This window comes from Myxocyprinus asiaticus, chromosome 39, assembly GCF_019703515.2.
Source record: "Myxocyprinus asiaticus isolate MX2 ecotype Aquarium Trade chromosome 39, UBuf_Myxa_2, whole genome shotgun sequence".
Taxonomy (NCBI): domain Eukaryota; kingdom Metazoa; phylum Chordata; class Actinopteri; order Cypriniformes; family Catostomidae; genus Myxocyprinus; species Myxocyprinus asiaticus.
The window spans coordinates 29,997,861-30,014,596 of NC_059382.1; the positions used below are offsets into that span (position 1 = coordinate 29,997,861).

Here is a 16,736-nt window from a genome sequence, read left to right on the forward strand (position 1 = left end):
GCAACTGTCTGAGGAAAATGCCAACCTGCAGGTGTACGTGGAGAAAGAGAGCAATGAGAAGAAACGACTGAGTCGCACCAATGAAGAGCTTATGTGGCGGCTTCAGACAGGAGAGTTGAGCCCTCGAATGTCTCCAACCCAGTCACCCCTTCATCGGCCATCCTCAAGTCCCACGTCCCCCTCCCGAGTACAGCCCTTTCCTAGATGAGTCTCCGATTCTCTGTCTCTCTTACGCTGTCTTTCACACTCTATTTCTTGCACACTATTTCTTTCCATTCTATTCTGTATCTCTAACTCATATTTCCCTTCTTGTGGATTCTCATTGGAAGGAGCAGAAGATCCTCCCATGCCAATTAAAAATGAGAAAATGGTCACATTTTCTGTTTCATCTCTCCAATGGCATGTCTCAACACAGTTTTGGCCAATTCCTGTTCAGTGTTATTGTATTTATTGGAAGTTGCTGTTTATTGGTCCACTCTTACTGAATAGTTATTGGCTTGATACAGTGGGGCGAATTCTCTGAACAGTTGTGGCAACTTAGCACATGGTATTTCAGCACAAAGACCTGCATCTTATTCCTTAACCACCCGCAATCCAACATGACCAGGTGTTTAATGCGCAGACGTATTTAAATTTTGGAAAATGTGTACACAGCAAAATATATTCTTAAAGAGAAATTTTGCCCTGCTTTCCAGAAAAAATACCTTAAAATCTTGAAACAAATATCTATTTACCTGATATATACCAAAACTATACTTTTCAGAAAATGTATCATAAATACAAGTGCTTTTGTTTTGTGGCACTTAAAAAAAAAAAAAAAAAAAAAAAAAAAAGAAAAACAGTGACTCAGGTGCTAAAACAACAGTGCATGCAAATAAATCAGTGGCTGCAATTCAGTCTTAGTGAATTCCCCCCAGTGATTTTACAAAGCCTCAGTAAGGGGTCATTCACACCAAAAATCTAGATGCAGCACCACGAACTGAACTAGTGTCTCAAGATGTGTTTTTAACAGTATAAGTTCTTTTTAACTTGACAGCGTCTCTAAAATACTTGGCGCTCCTACACAAGATGTTGAAAAGACAGCGAGAAGAGGTGCAATGGTAAAATGTATCTGCATGTTTACATAGAAAAACTATTTAAGAAACCATGTGGATGGATGCAAAAACCCATCGGTGTGAACGGACCCTATAAGTGTTTCTGAATATCAAAACTTCTTTATTATTATCATCATTACTTACTTCCCCAAATTCCCCATTTGTTTCTCTCTTCCATGGCACACAAAAAGAGTTGGTCTCGTTTAACATTTACTTTCATTGTATATAGAAAAAAACAATGCAATCAAAGTTAATAGTGACTGAGGCTGTCCATAACATTCTGCCTAAGATCTCATTTTGTGTTCCATTGAAGAAAGAAATTCAAACAGGTTTGGAACATTATGAGGGTGAGCAAAATGATGACACAATCTTTATTTTTGGGTGAACTATCCATTAAATGAACAAATACAATCCTATATCAGAATTATCAGAAAAAGGAATGTTAGGCTCTTTTTTGATTTTATGACTTTGTGTCCATCACAGTGTTGTTCATTATGATGTTTCACAGGCAGTGTTGAAATGTACTTTTTTTTTTTACTTTGTACATAGCGTAGTGCAGAATGGATTTGGCTATTGGGCTTGCACTGATGTTTTCCATTTGAACAGGACTTCATAGTGCTTACTCTCCAAACTTTGCTTCTGATCTCAAGCTTTTCCAAAGATTGTTCAGGACAACATATCAGGTTTACTTGGGGGATTTTCCTTCACTTGCCTTTTTTAAATCTAAGCCACCCACCAGCAACTTTCTGTGCAAGCCCAGGCATTATTGTAATCAATGCATCCAGCAGGAAAATTCAGGAAGACATCTCTATAGGCAAGTTTAACCTGGACATCTGTCATTTCAATCAACAGTTTCAAGATGTCAAATACAACCTTATAGTGTATTTGAAATGTATAGGACACTACTGCCCTGCAATGGTAAAATGTTTTGGATCACTGTGGTTTGGCTTGGTTTTGTGCTGCCTTCATGTGCTATCAGATTTATTGTAAATACACATTGCATTGCACTTAAACACCCCTCAAATTGTGATTATGATTGAAAACTTTTGAGATAATTTTGATACCAAAGTTAAGTATGACCGAAAACCTTTCAACTTGGCGAAGATGATGACAGTTTCAGTAGTAGGTTTTGTTCATTTAAAACTCGATTGAGTGTTAACCTACAAATCCTCTTTTTTTCATTTCACATTTGCTTTTTATGACAATATTGATTAGGATCAGGCTTAAAGGTGCACTCCGTAAGTTTTTAGCTGGCTCATACTCGTTCCGTCTGTTCCAGTAGTACTTGTGGTTTTGAACTCTATACTGACACCCATCGTCGTGGATACTGAAAGTTTGTTTACTAATTCCTGCCCTTTACACTGATTTTTATTTTATTTTTTCAATTTGGAATGCCCAATTCCCAATGCCCTCTAAGTCCTTGTGGTGGCGTAGTGACTTGCCTCAATCGGGGTGGCGGAGGACGAATCTCAGTTGCCTCCGCATCTGAGACGTCAACCCTCGCATCTTATCACGTGGCTTGTTGAGCGCGTTACCACAGAGACACAGCGCGTGTGGAGGCTTCACGACATCCACCGCGGCATTCACGCACATCTCACCACGCACCTCACCGAGAGCGAACCACATTATAGCGACCACGAGGAGGTTACCCCATGTGACTCTACCCTTCATAGCAACCGGGCCAATTTGGCTGCTTAGGAGACCTGGCTGGAGTCACTCAGTACACCCTGGGATTTGAACTCATGAACTCCAGGCCCCCTACACTGAATATTTTTGTTTTGTTACTTTTAATCTGTGTTTTTCTCCATCTCATACTACACACATCCCTATAATGGACATTCTTGGATTTAATCCAAACAAATTTTTGTACATTGTTGCTTGCTGGACTGTGACCGTGTAGCCACGGCTCGCAAGCTCTCTTCCGGGCTGATGTCACGCCGTTTATCCCTTCGTGCCGTGAGAGCTGCAGGTAGTGTCGGATTGTTTCATGATCAATGCCACTATCGCTCTGGACCATAGTACTGTTGACTTGGGCTCCGTTGTTTTCAGTAGTAAGTATATTATGTTTGTTGTTTTATTGTTTGGCTTGCTTGTTTTGTTTACATGTACTTTTATGTTCGAGCATTACCTGAAAGCTCTATATAAAGGAAATATGTTATGATTATTGTCATTATTAGTGGTAGTAACTCAGTCAAGTGCATGAAAGTGTCATGTGCCGTCAACATGGCAGCGCCCATGAGGGGGCGTCACGCTCAATGTGAAATTAAACAGCTTTTATTCGGTTACTAATATGACTTGAGTCTTCATCTAATGTGAGTGTGCATCATTTTCAACATTTTTCTAAAAAAATGCTATTCATGTCTTTATGTGTGAAACTTTTTTAATTAGGAAAAACATAGTGCACCTTTAAGGTTTAGGGTAGGGATTAAGGTTTTGTTGATTTAAAACATGATAGAGCATTAACTTGGGGGCCTGGGTAGCTCAGCAAGTATTGATGCTGACTACCACCCCTGGAGTCATGAGTTCGAATCCAGGGCGCGCTGAGTGACTCCAGCCAGGTCTCCTAAGCAACCAAATTGGCCCGGTTGTTAGAGTGGGTAGAGTCACATGGTGTAACCTCCTCGTCGTCATGATTAGTGGTTCTTGCACTCAATGGGGCGCGTGGTAAATTGTGCGTGGATCGCGGAGAGTAGCATGAGCCTCCCGTGCTGTGAGTCTCTGCGGTGTCATGCACAGCAAGCCATGTGGTAAGATGCATGGATTGACTGTCTCAGAAGCGGAGGACTTTTCCTCCGCCACCTGGATTGAGGTGAGTAACCGTGCCACCACGAGGACCTACTAAGTAGTGGGAATTGGGCGTTCCAAATTGGGAGAAAAAGGGGATAAAAAAAAAAGAAACTTATCAGTTTGGGAGAAAATGTAACTTGCTTTTAGCACCACACAGTGGACATTTCACCTTGGCTCTTCCGCGATGCGTGTAAGTAACCATATAATATTATTTTGCAAAAATGTTGCCACGGTCGCATAATAGTAATCAAGCTCACAGGTCGGCTATTCTCTTCGATCATAAAGCTCTTGAACATGACATACTCGTAATTACTACAGATGGGAAGGAGGATCGCCTGACAAGCACATGAAGACAGCATTAGTGTGGATTTTATACACACAGGACAGATCATTATCTAAGAGACCCAATTTCAGTCACAACTCAATTTTGACAAAATGTGTAGTTAATGTGTTTTGCCTTTGCGCTGAAATTAACATGGTAATGCAAACATTTAATCAAAATATTTGACTTTTAATGTGGATTTACACTCTTTTTGTCATGTATTTCAAAACATTTTAGGTGTTTTCAAGTGACTGCTATAAAGGATGCTAAATTAGCATGGACTGTAGTGTACTGCAAAACTACAGAGTGCCATTTTCTTTTGTATATCTGCTTTTTTTTTTTAAAGGTAAAACATCTTCATGCCTCTTAAGTTGCTTTGTTTAGAGAAATGTCCAGAAATCATTAAAGGGTTAATTCACCCAAAAATGAAAATTCTCTCATCATTTACTCACCCTCATGATATCCCAGACAGGGCCGGCGATAAGGGGGGACAACTGGAACTTTTGTCCCGAGCCTGGGCTTGTGGGGGGCCCGGACTGTGGGGGTGGCACAAAGACTGTTCCATATTGAAGAGTGCATCTAAACGTATTCAGCGGGAGATAAGGATATAAACACGGAGACAGTACGCAACATCAAAAGCCGTCTGGGTAGCGCACGTTGATGGGATATCACTGTCCATTGCATAAACGTTATCCATACGACACCAGTTGTTAAATTAACGTCTTCTGAAGTGACATGATCGATTTTGGTCTGAAAAAGTTCAATATTCAAGTACATTTTTAACTCTAAATCATCGCTTCTGGTCAGCAGCGGTATGCACGTGTGACATATTCATATTGGCACATGAGACACATGAGAACTGAGGCACATGCAACACGCTGTTTACAAGTGAGGAGGAGGAACGCTGTACAGAAGCTTCGTTGGTTTTGGTTTAGATCTGTATTTATCTGTTTCTTTACTCACAGTGGTGCGTTTGTGTGCTTATCCTAGATGTCTCAACCAAGAGGAGAATGTGAGATCATGTCCATAACATGCCTACGCAAATACATCACATGAGAGAGCATGTGAACTCAGTGCTCTGGTGAAGCTTACCGGAAGCGATGGTTTATAGTTAAAAGGTACTTAAATACTGATCTTTTTCGCACCAAAAGGGATCGTGTCGCTTTAGAAGACATTTATTTAACCACTAGAGTCGGATCAATGATGTTTACGCTGACTGTCAACTTGCATTTTAAGGACCTACTGAGCTGAGATATTTTTCTATTTTTCTTCAAATGTGTTCAGCAGATGAAAGAATGTCATACACACCTGGGATATCATGAGGGAGAGTAAATGATTAGAGAATTTTCATTTTTGGGTGAACTATCCCTTTAATCAAGAAAACCCTGTGAATTTGATGCCACTTTTATCTGTCATGGCTGTTCATATTCCTTTGCTCTGTACAGTAGGCTATGTAAAATAAGTCTTCCGGTTGCTCTGACCCAGATAATATGCTTAAACTGCATTCATGTGGACACTACTGAGGGCCTTTGTCCTATATTTGTAGATGTTTGGCTGCACAGTATTCAGCTGAAATGTTTGCGAAAGCACAGCGCAAGTTCAACAGAGCACCATGTTTACATTTTAAGTTAGCAACACAGGTTGGCAAGTTATAATGATTACCTAACCTGTTGATATGAAAATGCAGAAGGCCTCTACATAGATGCTTATTTATAGATGTTATACATTCAGGGTATAAAACATCAAAGCCATGATCTCATTATAGGAAGAGCTCTAAAACTGAAAATCATATAGTATGAAAATTATACAGTAATAACCCGGCTTTAGGCAAATAGACAGAAACTCAGTTTAAAAAGTTGTGTATTTCATATCCCCCTTGAATGTCTTATTGGGGTGTTACAACAAGGCACCATATGTGGAATTAAGTGGATCATCTTTACCTCAGCACTTGTAATTTTTTTATTTATTTTTTTATTTTTATTTTTTAAGAAATCTGACGTAGGGTTAAAAGAATTCCAGGTTCAATAAAAGTTAAGCTCAATCGACAGCATTTATGGCATAAAGTGGATTGCTACAAAAAATTCATTTGACCCATCCCTTATTTGTTTTAAATAAAAGCAAAAATTATGGTAACAACAAGGTACTTACAATGGAAGTGAATGGGGGCCAGTCTATAAGCCTTAAAATACACAGTTTCAAAAGTGTAGGTACAAGATGTAAAAATTGTTTATGTTAACATGATTTTAGTGTGTATTAAAATCGCTTACTAATCTTATTTTAGCAGGTAAATCTCAGATTTTAGCACACTTAAATCATGTTAACATGTTAACATCTTGTGTCAATGAGGTTTTGTAACAAGAAATGTGAGAACCAAAGGCGTTTGCCATTATTGGTGTCAAATGGTGTCTATTTACATTTTGTTTTTGCAGTCTGTATTACTTTTTGTCCATTTAGGCCAGAGCTCTGATATAGACAGCCTGAACTCATGAAATTTATGTAAATATGACAGCATTTTTGCCATTCAAAATTGACGTGCTGTATAACACGTTTGGCTGCAGATTTGCAGTGAAATTTCCAGCTGGGGGCACCAAAAGCAAGTAAGATGATGTCATATTCAGATGCAGTTTTAAGGTGAATTTAAAAATTAGAAAAAAGGAAAAACCATACCCCCCTAACCTAAAACTTTTGTCAGTAGTGTTTTAAAATATATATGAGACGTTAAAAAAGACAACCTTACCTTATCAATGCCTAAACCTAAAAAGCAAAATTTCTGAAGCAACCATGTAATCTTGTGCCGTTTCGATGACTTTATCTTGTCACTTATCAGCTTGAGTTCATGGCTGGCCCTGAACCGCAGTCCTCCGACTCGAGTCCAACACCCCATCAGGTGAGCTACTGTGCAAGTTATTCATGTTGGTATAAGTGTATAAATGTAGGTGGGTCTGTAATACAAGCATTAAAATGTATCGTTTTTCGACAGATGTGTAAAAGGTGTGTTGATATCATAAAATAGCGGTGTCTGAGTAATAGAGAGAAAAAAATAAGTATTTACAAGTTATTATCAGCCATTAAAGTCATGATTTGAAAAAAATAAGCATTTATAAGTTATTATCAGCCATTAAAGTCATGATTTGAGTGAAAAAGAATAAATCAGTTGTTGTAGCACTTCTAGTGTTCAGTTCACCTGGAAACTGCAGGGAATTGTACTTGGAAAAATGGTTTTGCAAAAATGTATATGTAGAGTCTAGTTTTCACTATGAGACCAGGTTGGATATAGAAGAAGATAATCAGTGTGTAACCACTGACAATTTGGTCTGTTTCTTATACAAAGCTATTGTTTGACTACAGAAGACTTTTTTTGGCCATTTTGGAGTCCCCGTTTACTTTCATTATATGGATAAGATTGGCCAGGATGTTCTTAAACAAGCTTTTGTGTTCCACTGAAGAAAGAAAGTCATATGGGTTTGGTGACATGAGGGTGACTAAGTGAAAATTCTTTCATACTGTACTCACTCTATTGGATGAACTGTTCTGTAAGTAATGCTAAAGTTGTCGTTGTCCTAAGGGGGCAATATACTTGTTTTTCTTATTTTATTTTGGTCCAAGTATACTTATAAGTGCAGCTATTAATCATGAGCTTCAATTACATGTTTTATGATTTGATTATGTGATGTGACTATAAAATCATTAGTTTACTTTCTTCAGCCTTAAAATTCATGCAAATCCCAAAAGAGATCAAGAGAGAGAGAGAGAGAGAGAGAGAGAGAGAGAGAGAGAGCAGTGCTTGATGTTGCCATTTGCAAACACCAAAACTTAAAATTGTTGATTTTTCTTTACACCATTGTATTACTGAATTTTATTTTGTGTTCATTTACAAAGTATCATTACCTCCAGTCTTACTCAGAGATCTCTCAGGTTAAGAATGTGTTACATGCCATATGTCATTACATGTCATGAAAATACATTTATTACAGGTTAACCCAATACACTGTTAAACACGCACATGTTCTGTCTTCAGTAAACAATGTCATATGTACAATGATTCATTTAAAGCTTGGCATCACTGTATTATCACATTTGTACATTTATTTCACTCAAATGACAATTAAAAGGAAAGCTCTGAATGAAATCTAAAACTACCTGTTTGCCGAGAAAAAAAGCTTCTCTGCTTCAGTTTCATATAGCTGTCCGCTTGTATTAGTCTGACGTCTACCTTTGAAATATAATTTAAATGTAATCTTTCTAAATCAGGTTCTGAAATACACTGATTTTTTTTTCTTGTGTGTGTCCCGTGGACATAATTATGGAATTTCTGAATGTTTTGTCCTATTCTTAAAATGCAAAACAAACACAACTATCTGTTATTGGATATTTAAGGGAGGATTATAACATGCACTGGGTTATTAAAGTTCCCTGTTCTTATTTCTTTTTTTTTGTTGTACAGCTTGTATGAGCTCTACTGTATATGTGAACTGTTACAGCACATGTTAAAAAGCATGTCTTAAAGCTGTATAATTTTTGTTCAAACCTTGTTAGTGTAGCTTACCTCGCAGTTCTTGTGATGCATTCAAAAACTCTTCTGACAGTTATGTTGCACTTTGGGTTTTAAGTATTAAAAGACTATGTAAATGCATCCGGTTACTAATTTTATTTATATGTTATTTACAAATGATGTTCAAGTCCCTTAAAGCATGCTCAGTTCTTGATTTAGATTGGTTCCCTCTTAAAAGGTTTTTTCAATATTAAAATATTCTAGGATTTTAGTAATCGTTAATCTCTTCTGGATACGAACTGCTGAATGATATCAATGGGCAGAGGAAAGATGATGGTGGAGTTTTTCTCTGCTGCGATGGTGTTTAGAGTCTGGAGGTATCGTAGCTGCAGAGCGGATGGTGACTCAGCAATCACCAGAGAGGCTTCCTTCAATGCCCGTGAGGCGTTCATCTCACCCTCTGCTGCAATCACCTGCACATACATATAATAATACGCTTGAGCTGCTGGTATGCCTGATATAGATTCCCCCCATTTTAAATATGTTCATCTGCTGTTTGGCAAACCCTGAATTTCTCGATGTGATATTAGATAGCCTTTAGGGCAGCCGGTTGCGGACTGAAGGGAAAAATGAGGCTGAATGATAATAATATGCAACTAACCATATGCATTGTTAAGATTTAAAAGGCAAGAGAAATGCTTCCCGTTTCTTTTATTGTTGATGTCCAAGGCTGTGTGTCTAATCAAACTCTGTGGTATTTTGGCGCAAATTCACCTTTCACTTAGTAGAAGTGATTCAGATTCGACAAATGCCAACATGGACAGGTTGCATGACATGCCCTCATCCTCGATAACCAAAAACAAAACAAAGACACAAAGTAAAAAAAAAGATCCAGATTATAGAGTTCAGTTATAAGGATTTTTTGCTTTGTGCCATTAAATGCTGGCTGCCAATGGAAGGAAACCATCCAAATTTAAGAGACATTTTAGAAATCAAAATTGTCCATTTTCTATCCAGTCTCTCATGTTAATAATTATACATCTTTGTTTGTTTTGAAGGAGGTTTTTGTGAATTTTTGGATAATAAACAATCATTGTACAATTTTGTGTTGGTTGCCACCTGATTTTCAATGTAAAATTGGAATCCTGAAGCAAAATCAGTTGAGAACCACTGCCTTAAAAACCCAGTAGGCAACCCAGATAAAAGTAGGTTAACTTTAATTGATCTGTTTATTGCTATTTTGCTCAGAGCAGGTCGTATTTGCTTAGACGATGCACTGCAAACAAGACATGGCTTCATTCATGATAGTGTGTTTGTAACAAAATTCACAATTGTGTAATACATTACATATGCTCTATATATGTTTGTCTGTGTAAATTTGTACAACCTAAATTCATTGCTTAGCCCTTTATTTGGGGAGTATTGAGACTGTCACCATGATCAAGTGCACAGAGTGGTTGCCTTCTCTGTTAAGGCTAATTTATACTTAATGGCAAAATGATCACGCAGAAAGTCGGCATGTTGTTGCCGAAAGATCCAGTACTCTAGGATCGGCCACTTCATGACGAGTCACTGTCAAGCGGCATCTCCCATCAGATATTTTTGCATCGGTTCGAGCGTGTTTACCTTCCTCCGTGGACATTACACCCGTAAAAAAGGAGCTCACACGTGCCCAAATGCCAGACAACACTTACCACTTTGGCCACTGGGGGCAGTGTTTTGAATTTCAGGAAGCACAGACCGAATCAACTTACTGTTTCCGATTACACTGTGAGATCAGTCTCTTCTTTTAGTTTACCTAAAAATTATGACATAATGCACTAACGTTTTTGTTCTGCTAAGGTGTATGTTTGGTGATATTTTTTTCCTGTTCGCATTAAAATACTTGACCTAAGTGAACTTGGCTAGTCGAACTTCGTTTCCATTTGAAAATGCACTGGTTTCGTTACATTTTTGCCTTTCATCCACATTTGAACAGAGACTTAAAAAAACAAAACACTCACCATAACCACATACTTTGGAAAACGATGACATAAGGAATCTGGGTTTAAACTTAAACGAATCAGTGTCGACATGGCCTGGCTAAACTTAATGTGCATGTCATTTTGATGTGACGTTCTTTATTTACAATTGCACATGCCAACTGAGAAGACTGTAGCTAGCTAGGTTACGATCTTAACATTAAAAATGAATAACTTTGAAGTGCATCTCTCTGAGGTTGTTAAAAATGCCTTGGGAAGTTTTAGCCTTTTGCAGTATTAGCCTAGCATTCTGTTACGCATGCACATACACTCTCTAGGCTTGATGCTTTTGAGGGAACAAAGTTAATAGTGAATTGTAAGGCATCTCAAAACACACACTACATTATTCATGTGTACCTGTAATGATATGAGATGAATCCAAGCTGCATAGCAGCACAGCAACTGGCTACGGTGTTAAATAGTGTCATGTTCTACAACCTTCTTATTAAACTCTCTCTAGGGACAAAATGGCCTTATATATGGAGCCTTAAGATGATATAAGGCCATAAATACAGGCAGAAAACTTGAAATTTAAATTGACCTTAATAAATGTTCATGGTTTCATTGTGCACAATACATCAGTGCATTGTTCTAAAGAAAATAAAACTTCATTTTCATAATTTATTAGAAAAAAATCTTAATCAAGGCCATACAGGCAGCAAAAATGGTATTAACCAATAATATCATAGCCTTCTCTTCATGATCCAATCAAATCCCACTGGCTAAAATCTGTTGAAAAAGTCCCACCCTACATTAATTCCTACTAAATATATATTAAGTGAATATATCACGTCACATCGAGTTAAATGTGCTGCAATGCCATGTCACTGAGCAAGATTAGCAGTCCCTTAATTTTTTGAATAATTATTATCTATAACATGAGACTTATTTTACTTGTACTCTCAGGGTGTTGTGGTGGTCTCACCTTGGCACGAGCCTCTCGGGCCGCCTCGGCCTCTGCAGCCATGGCCCTCTGAAGCTGCAGAGGCAATTTAACATCCTTTATCTCCACACGCTCCACTTTAATGCCCCAAGCGCCAGTGGCCTCATCCAGGGCAGTCTGTCATTAAGATAATACAAATCCGTGAATGTGATACCCAGATAATAATGTCTTAAGGCAGAACCCTGGGGATAGGTTTACAACTAAAGCAATATCAATGTAATAGAAATGAACTAATCCTGGTCTATATCTATAACACCTGATTTACTGTAACTTAACGCCCTTTCCTGGTATCCTTGCAACTCGTCATATTACTAATCTACTTAAGCATTTGGTACAATGTACTTATTATGTTCATAGAGTGTGCTTGTTTCATTGTACTTACATTTTAAGTACCTGCATTTAATTACGTCTGTAGTTACACTGTTAATCTTACCCCTAACCCTAACCCATCCTTTACCCTAAAACCCAACTGTAACCCATAACCATAACCCTACTCCTAAACCAACCTGTACCTCAACCTCAGTTGCAGCAAATGTAAATCATGTAAGAATTTTGCAGAACAACATGTAGTTACAAGATAAATACATTGTATTGTATGTATTTTAAAGTTAGTACATACAGTAGTAGCTAAAGACTCCTAATATAAAGTGGGACCATGTGTACAGTATTGCACTTACAATGGAAGTGTATGGGGCAAGTGAAACAAAGGGCTTAAAAGCACAAATTTGAAGATTATGCATTTTTAAAGAATTTATCTTTGGCTTTAGTAATTGCAGAAGCTGTCGATAAAGCTTTAGTTGACCCAGAACATTCCTTGATAAAGAGGTGATTTTGTGAAAGGAAACTGTCCCAAGATGATTGCTGAATAGCTCTTTCTGCTCCGAGAGCTCTTGTACCTGCATGCTGTTTGAGATGCCCTCTCTATCAGACAGCAGCTCTGACAGGTTCTTTATGCCCAGCACGTTTCTAAGGGTGGTCTGGGCCAGTAGACGTGTTGAGCGGTCCGCATTGGTCACATTGGCCACAGAACAGATGGGGTCACAAACACGGAAGTACACCACACCATCCACACTCACTGTCACCGAGTCCTTTGTCAAGATCTGTTCTCAGATAAATACATGTGAATTAAACCTTTACAGAGATTTGGTCTGTTACTGTCGGTTCTAGATATTGCTATGACTGCATGAACTTTGAGTTGGAAGTCATATAAGATATATGGCAATCGATGATTTACATCTATGGCTTATATAATATATAATAGTTAGTTCTGTTAGTCTATGGAAGTAGATCAAGAATATGTACCTCCTGAGGAGGAATATCAAATGACACAGTTCTCAAGTCCACCTTCCTGAATGTGTCAGTGCATGGCAGCACAAAGAAAATTCCTAAGAAAAAGTAAATTAATAAATATAAATGTAAAAAAATATACAAATTCACGCAATTGTGGGGTAAGCTGTGCCACTTTTTAGTTAAGTTGGCCTCTAGGCAAAGATAATTGAGATGGAAGTAAAACTAATATGCCTATATATACTTAGGGATGTCTGCTACTACCTAAAAGCAGAAGAAAGCATACAGTATACAACATAAAGCCATATAAAAACATTTATTATAAAAATAAAAAAATTTGTCCAGAGACACAACTTGCCCCACCATTTTGTATAGTATTTTCTGCATTTTGAGGCAAAGCTCACGGTCCCACTTTATTTTAGATGTGTTTAACTATTATGTATTTAAGCATTTGATATAATGTACTCATTATGTACATTCATGTTGTTGCACTGTACTTATATTTAAAGTACCTGCATTCAATAGCATCTGTAGTTACACTGTTAACCTTACCCTTAACCCCTAACCTAACCCAACCTTTACCCTAAAACCTAACTGTAACCCTTAACCCTAACTCTACTCCTGAACCAACCTGTACCTCAACCTCAGTTGCAAAAAATGCGAATCTTGTGAGAATTTTGCCGAACAACATAGTGAAACAGTAAATGCATTGTATTGTATGTCTTTTAATGTCCATACATTGTAGTTAAAGAAACCTAATATAAAGTGTGACCAAGCTCACTATATCCGCATTCAAATCTACCAGGACATAATGTAAACAGACCAAACGAGAGTGTAGAGAGTGCACAAACTTCTTTGGATCACATGATTTAGTGGAAATTAACATATATAATAATTTTCAAATATGCCAGTTTAACCCATAGAATCTGACACACTTTACCCCATAGCTACAATTTTGGGAAAAATTCATGGATAATTCATGGCTTATAGTTAGCCCAAAAATGGGTAGCAATTTATTTTACAGTACTGTTCTACATTTACGTACTATATAAATACAATAACTAGAGTAGTTACTGGGTACTAACCCTAAACCTAACCCCCTAACCCTAACCCATATTAAGTACATATAGTTACCTAATATTACACAGTACTTTCTTGGGTTAGTACACTGTAAGTATACTGAAAGTACACATACTGTAAAATAAAGTTCAACCCAAAAATGTATAAATGTTTGATCAATTTATGGCTTATCATTAGCCCAGAAATGGGTAGCACTTTATTTCACAGTACTGTTCTATATTTACTTACTATATAATTACAACAACTACAGTAATTACTAGGTACTAACCCTAAACCTAACCCCAACCCTAACCTTAACCCATATTAAGTACATGTAGTTACCTAATATTACTCTGTACTTTCTTGGGTAAGTACAATGTAAGTATACGTACCTAAAGTTAATTTACATGCTAAACACTTACTTTGACATGCAAAAAGGTTTTTGTGTGAAAAAAAAAAAATCTCATGTGGATCTCTTATTTACAGGCAGCTGGTTAGTTATGGATACTAAAATTTAGAACCTAAGATGAGCACATACAGTAGATTAATGGGATCCAGTTGTTAAATGTTCAAACAAATGAAAACCTTTGTCATACCTGGTCCTTTTGGTTTCCTGTCCACAATACGACCCAACCGAAAGATCACTGCCCTTTCATACTCCTGTACAATCTAAGAGTGAGACAGGGAGTACATTGTAGATGCAGTCAATGATCGAGAGTTGATCGTCTATGTACAATCTGTATCATACTAGCCTAGCCTTCCTTTTAAAAACACATCATACCTTGATGCACATAAAGATTGTGACAGGAAACAGTCCTATGATGAAAATGACGGAGATGATGATAATGAACCAGCCGATACATCCCAGTGAGGGTGGCTTATCATCTGAAAGACATGGAGCAAACTTTCGGTTCAAGTGAAGTTTCCCAAAATGATCAATGCTTATAAATCAAATGCATGTAAATAATAAATCAAGACAGGCTTGTCATGTCAACTATAAATCTTAACTATTATTCCCAATTAATCACAGAATCAGCCTATGAATTAAACAACCCAACTTTTACAGTTTGAGATCAATAACATGGTACAAGAAGCTATCTTAAATTTCACTGCACACTGACCAGTCATATTTTTATGTTTTCACTGTTTACGGATTAAAGCAACGGGGCCTTTTAGGATTCAGTCTTGGGCAAGCAACTCAAAAATGTAGCATGTAGAGGAATTTATAAATGATTTTTATTTTATTAATTTTTATGGTTTAGATCAAGTAGAAATACTGTAGATAGAATTTGTGATCCTTGAGGTAACAATTGCAGATTACTACTTTTTGCAGTGCACACAGCATGTTTCACTCACCTTATGTAGGCCTACTAGACATCCACAATTGTAAAAGCTAAGGTGCGCTGTTATTTCGCAAATATGTACATAATAAAGAAGTGTTAACAGACATTTTTCTGAATTTATACAGCATTTTTATAGAAATATTTTACTTTAATAATTTTAAATGTTACATTTTCAAATGTTAAGGCATTATTACTAGGATTAAGTAAACTTTTTATGTTTTTCATGTTGTGATACATGACTTTTTTGTGACGACTTATGATAAAAAAACATTTTTAACATATAGAAATGTATGATGTTTTTATGAAGGCCTACCTTGCATTATTTGTGTGCCACTCTCAGTCTCCCGGTTTTGAAGCTTGATTACAGTAGTCATCTTTTAGAGCAACACAAGCTTGTGTTATGGAAGACAGCAGGTAACAGGGAACCTTTAAAGGTGAGCTCACCTGCCCATGAGGGTGTGTCCTTCTCTCTTCCCTCTAGACTGCAGATGTATGAAGAGCAGCAGAGGAGGAAAGGAAAATTCTGCCATGACTCATTTAATTTTAGATACTGATAACGTGTGCCAGAACAGGTACAAAATGAATAATACTCCTGATAATTTGTATTTGCTCAGAGCCTTCAGTATATTTCTTAAATGCAGTAAAAGCTGTAACGGGACATATATTATTCATGGATTGCTGTGCCATCACCAGGCAGAGAAATATGAGCTCTCAAATCACATGGCATACAATCACATGACACCCAAGTGCTGATATATGACTGGATAAATAAAATATCTTATGGCAGACATCACTTGCGTTTTAGCTGGTAATTCGACATGGAAATGTAATGTTGGTGTTTTGATTATGTCAGGAATAAAAAGGTATAAAGTGAGCTGACATATAGTATATGAGTAGAATGCTACAGAATGTAATTTTGCATAACAAGTTTATTTGGCTACTTCAACTGGCTGACTTTGCATTATCTTGCTTTTTACTCAGCTTCTTTCCAAATAAATAAATAAATCAACATGAAATGTTGATTTGAGTTAAACTGATTTTATCTTGTGAGAAGGAAGAGAGTATGGAGTGATATGAGAGACATACTGAATAGGAAATCGATTGGCTAGGACAATGGTCAATTATGCAGTTTATCAATCATGATACAAAAATATTTTACTATAATGCCATGACTGACCAATCAAATATAATTAACAATTATTTCAGAGAGCAATGTAAATTTAAATAATCTGGTCAAATAGTCACCAATACCTGATGGCTGTATTTATTAGTATGTGTATTAATGTTTGTCTGCGAACCTTTTAAAGATTTAGTTAGTTTATTAAGTTTGACAAAAATAAAATAAATAAATATGACAAAATTATCCTCTCAATACAAATAAATACTTT

The 16,736-nt window shown here is 37.0% G+C and overlaps 2 protein-coding genes across 6 annotated transcripts in view; one reads left to right on the forward strand and one right to left on the reverse strand.

Moving 5' to 3' along the window:
* Positions 1–8,950, forward strand: part of LOC127430026 (microtubule-associated tumor suppressor candidate 2-like) — a 55,306-nt gene extending 46,356 nt beyond the window's left edge. Inside the window, exon 12 of one of the 3 annotated variants that reach the window (XM_051679436.1) lies at positions 1–224. In XM_051679436.1, the coding sequence (XP_051535396.1) occupies positions 1–208 (208 nt within the window). In that variant the 3' untranslated portion in view covers positions 209–224. The other 2 variants (XM_051679437.1, XM_051679439.1) reach the window with 2 other exon arrangements.
* The window catches only part of LOC127430033 (stomatin-like), a 27,664-nt gene continuing 17,767 nt past the window's right edge, over positions 6,840–16,736 (reverse strand). For 2 of the 3 annotated variants that reach the window (XM_051679455.1, XM_051679457.1), the window contains exons 2-8: positions 15,662–15,830; positions 14,787–14,890; positions 14,602–14,674; positions 12,962–13,044; positions 12,556–12,759; positions 11,642–11,776; positions 6,840–9,168 (exon numbers count right to left, since the gene is read on the reverse strand). In XM_051679455.1, coding sequence (XP_051535415.1) covers positions 8,974–9,168; positions 11,642–11,776; positions 12,556–12,759; positions 12,962–13,044; positions 14,602–14,674; positions 14,787–14,890; positions 15,662–15,722 — 855 coding nt within the window. In that variant the 5' untranslated portion in view covers positions 15,723–15,830 and the 3' untranslated portion in view covers positions 6,840–8,973. Of the gene's footprint in view, positions 9,169–11,641; positions 11,777–12,555; positions 12,760–12,961; positions 13,045–14,601; positions 14,675–14,786; positions 14,891–15,661; positions 16,068–16,736 lie in introns of those variants that run through there. The other variant, XM_051679456.1, reaches the window with a different exon arrangement.